Source organism: Anarrhichthys ocellatus, unplaced genomic scaffold (genome assembly GCF_004355925.1).
Source record: "Anarrhichthys ocellatus isolate YVR2014 unplaced genomic scaffold, GSC_Weel_1.0 scaffold40, whole genome shotgun sequence".
NCBI classification, from domain to species: domain Eukaryota; kingdom Metazoa; phylum Chordata; class Actinopteri; order Perciformes; family Anarhichadidae; genus Anarrhichthys; species Anarrhichthys ocellatus.
The window spans coordinates 1,802,688-1,805,423 of record NW_022280070.1 but is presented as its reverse complement, the minus strand read 5'-3'; the positions used below and the strand labels follow the sequence as shown (position 1 = coordinate 1,805,423).

Below are 2,736 nucleotides of genomic sequence, written 5' to 3'. Positions count from 1 at the left end.
GTGCGTTTTTGTGGCGTTTCGAGCTTCACGTCAAATGACTTCACGTCAGTTGTTTTGTTTTTGGTCATTTGAATAATTGCGATCAATCGTTGGTTAATTCCCAAATCTGAAGCACAATACTAACCAAATAAACATATTACTTAAAGTACATCAAAATCTAGTTTGAAAACTTAGAATTTATTTTACTTTATTTTAAACACGGTAAACTTTAGGCTCTTTGTCTTTCTAGCATTGGAACACTGGTTGGTTTCTTCAGCAAGACACCACTAGAGGTAAAAAATGTTTTGTAATTTGGGTGATATGATCGTTAAGTGGGGAGCAAATACTGGCAACGTTTTCTGACTGTGGGCAAAGCGAGGACCCATTATGTTCCCTTACTGTTTCAGCACTGCCCCCTTCTGTTCGGACTGTACAGTTGCAAGAGAAAAGATATCCGTTCATCATCTCTATCTACTTCTAAAATGAACTGTTCACACGAGCGCAGGACCAGACCTCACCATGTTCAAACGCACCATCAGCCACAGAACCAAACCCATCAGACCTTCTAATCAACCTGAATGTATCAACTATCGATGGTGTCGCATTCAAACGCAGAGACGGGTTTGAGAGACAATGATTTATAGAAATGCTTCTTGAATGAACAGTGCAACTCATGGAAAAAAAGAAATATCTTGTACAATCTTTCAATACAAACATAAATACAGGTGCAATCCATTCCAGTGATTACACCATAAATACCTTCACAATAACACAAGTAAAGGACTTCATACACGAGTCTAGAACAAAAAAAGTTTCGGTGAAAAAACATTTAACCAACGCGTCAACTTAATAAAGGTGCTCATACTAGTGGCGTTGATAGTTGAAAGAAAAACAGAATTGTTATTTTTAATGGTAACACTCAACAACAACAAAGTAGCGGACGTTTTGTGGAAATACACAGCGTACTATCAAATTCTAATCAAATAACAACATACTTTTACTACGTTCATATGAATGCTTGTCAAATTATAAGTAAATCAAACTCCTTAAAAAAAAAAAAGTCTCATGTTTTTCTTATCAAATACATATTTGAAAATCATTTCTAAATATATGTCACTGTGTTTCGAACCATCCGAGTCATGTTCTACACGTCAGGCATAATACGTTTCTATACACTGATGTTTAAAAGGTGCAAAGGTGTTTAATCAATCCGGACCACAGTTTCTCATGATGCAAAGTGTGCCATGGATATTAATGGCACAAGACTAGCTAGGACAGCTGACAGTAGAGAAGCAGAAGGAGCGGACGTTTCTGTTCTCCCAAAGCTTCAGTGCTTCATGAAGAAAGGATGGGCCAGGGCTTTGGCAGCTGAGATGCGACGGCTCGGTCTGAATGCCAAACATTGCTGCAGGTAAGGAGAGGTCACACCTTACAAACAGCTTGGAGAAAGGCGCTGTGTAGAGTCTCAGTGATGCTGCTGTGATCCTTTTTGTTTTAGATGCATCTGAATTATTTGAATAATCTGTTAATCGTCTACTGTACAAACTCTCAAACAGTCACTACATATTAAGTTTGACAGGTAGCCGAAAACACAACAAAAACATCTATTTATAATCAGCAGATAAACATGCAACTCTTTACAATTGTGAAGCTGAACTAGAAAATATTGGCTATTTTTGGCATCATGGCTCTGGAGATAGCAATGCTGATCATTCCACACATCTGGGAGTAGACTGAATATCACAGCAACTGTTGGACTACATGCTACAAAATTGTGTACAGCTGATCGTGGTTCCCAGAGGATGACTCTTACTGGCTTTGGAGAACACCTTACTTTAACTCACACCTTGGGAAAAAGGTTAAAAATCTTTATTTTTTTTTTTTTATCGAGCAACGGAATATTTTTTGCATATACTTTATATTTTAAATGACGTTCTGGGTTTTTCAGATATCAAATATGTATTAACTTTTAGAAAACACTTTTTCTAACTCCACCTTCTAGTATCTGTTCAGCTCTCTTGAAACCTCGACTGAGGTAATACCAAAAACGTATCAGGTACTCTCCACAACTTTGATGCATGGAAAACCAAAAATAACGGTTTGAGTCCAGTCGAGCCATGTCATGCTGTGGAAATGCTGGAGAGTGTACTTCACAAATTCAATCTCCACCACTGATGTAGAAAAGAAAATCGTAGGCTGAATTTATTGTCATTATTTCGTGGGTTTATTTTCCATCTGATTTTATGCATTTTATGTATTCTATTTCATCTCATTTTTATATTTTTATCTAGATCTTTTATCAAGTGTTTTATTTTCCATCTTATTTTCCATATTTTTATGTCTAAAGCACTTTAACCTTTTATCTATGTTGTCTGTACATTCAATATATAATTGGTCAAAAGCGAATTTATTCATTCTGTTTCAAAACTATTTGAAACTTAACAAAGTCGGCCTTTCTCTGCGAGTGTGTAACTCCGGCTGTGAGATGTCATGAAAACAGAAACACAGATCTGCTCACAGATAGTAGGTCGTTCTCGTCTGGGCCCAGGTTGTGCAGCAGCTTGGTGCAGGAGCCCTTTGGTCCCCAGCTGACCGAGTATGAGATCGGGCTGTCCCTGGGCCAGTCCTCTTCGCTGGGCAAACCAGTCACACTGAAAGACACACAGTAAAGCAGAGAACATGAGAGAGAGAGAGAGAGAGAGAGAGAGAGAGAGAGAGAGAGAGAGAGAGAGAGAGAGAGAGAGAGAGAGAGAGAGA

At 38.2% G+C, this 2,736-nt stretch overlaps 1 protein-coding gene across 1 annotated transcript in view; it reads right to left on the bottom strand.

Annotated features, from left to right (window-relative positions):
* Positions 1–668: 668 nt before the first annotated feature.
* The window catches only part of cdk21 (cyclin-dependent kinase 21), a 5,985-nt gene continuing 3,917 nt past the window's right edge, over positions 669–2,736 (bottom strand). The window contains exons 7-8 of the mRNA XM_031867913.1: positions 2,498–2,630; positions 669–1,384 (exon numbers count right to left, since the gene is read on the bottom strand). Coding sequence (XP_031723773.1) covers positions 1,307–1,384; positions 2,498–2,630 — 211 coding nt within the window. The 3' untranslated portion in view covers positions 669–1,306. The remainder of the gene's footprint in view (positions 1,385–2,497; positions 2,631–2,736) is intronic.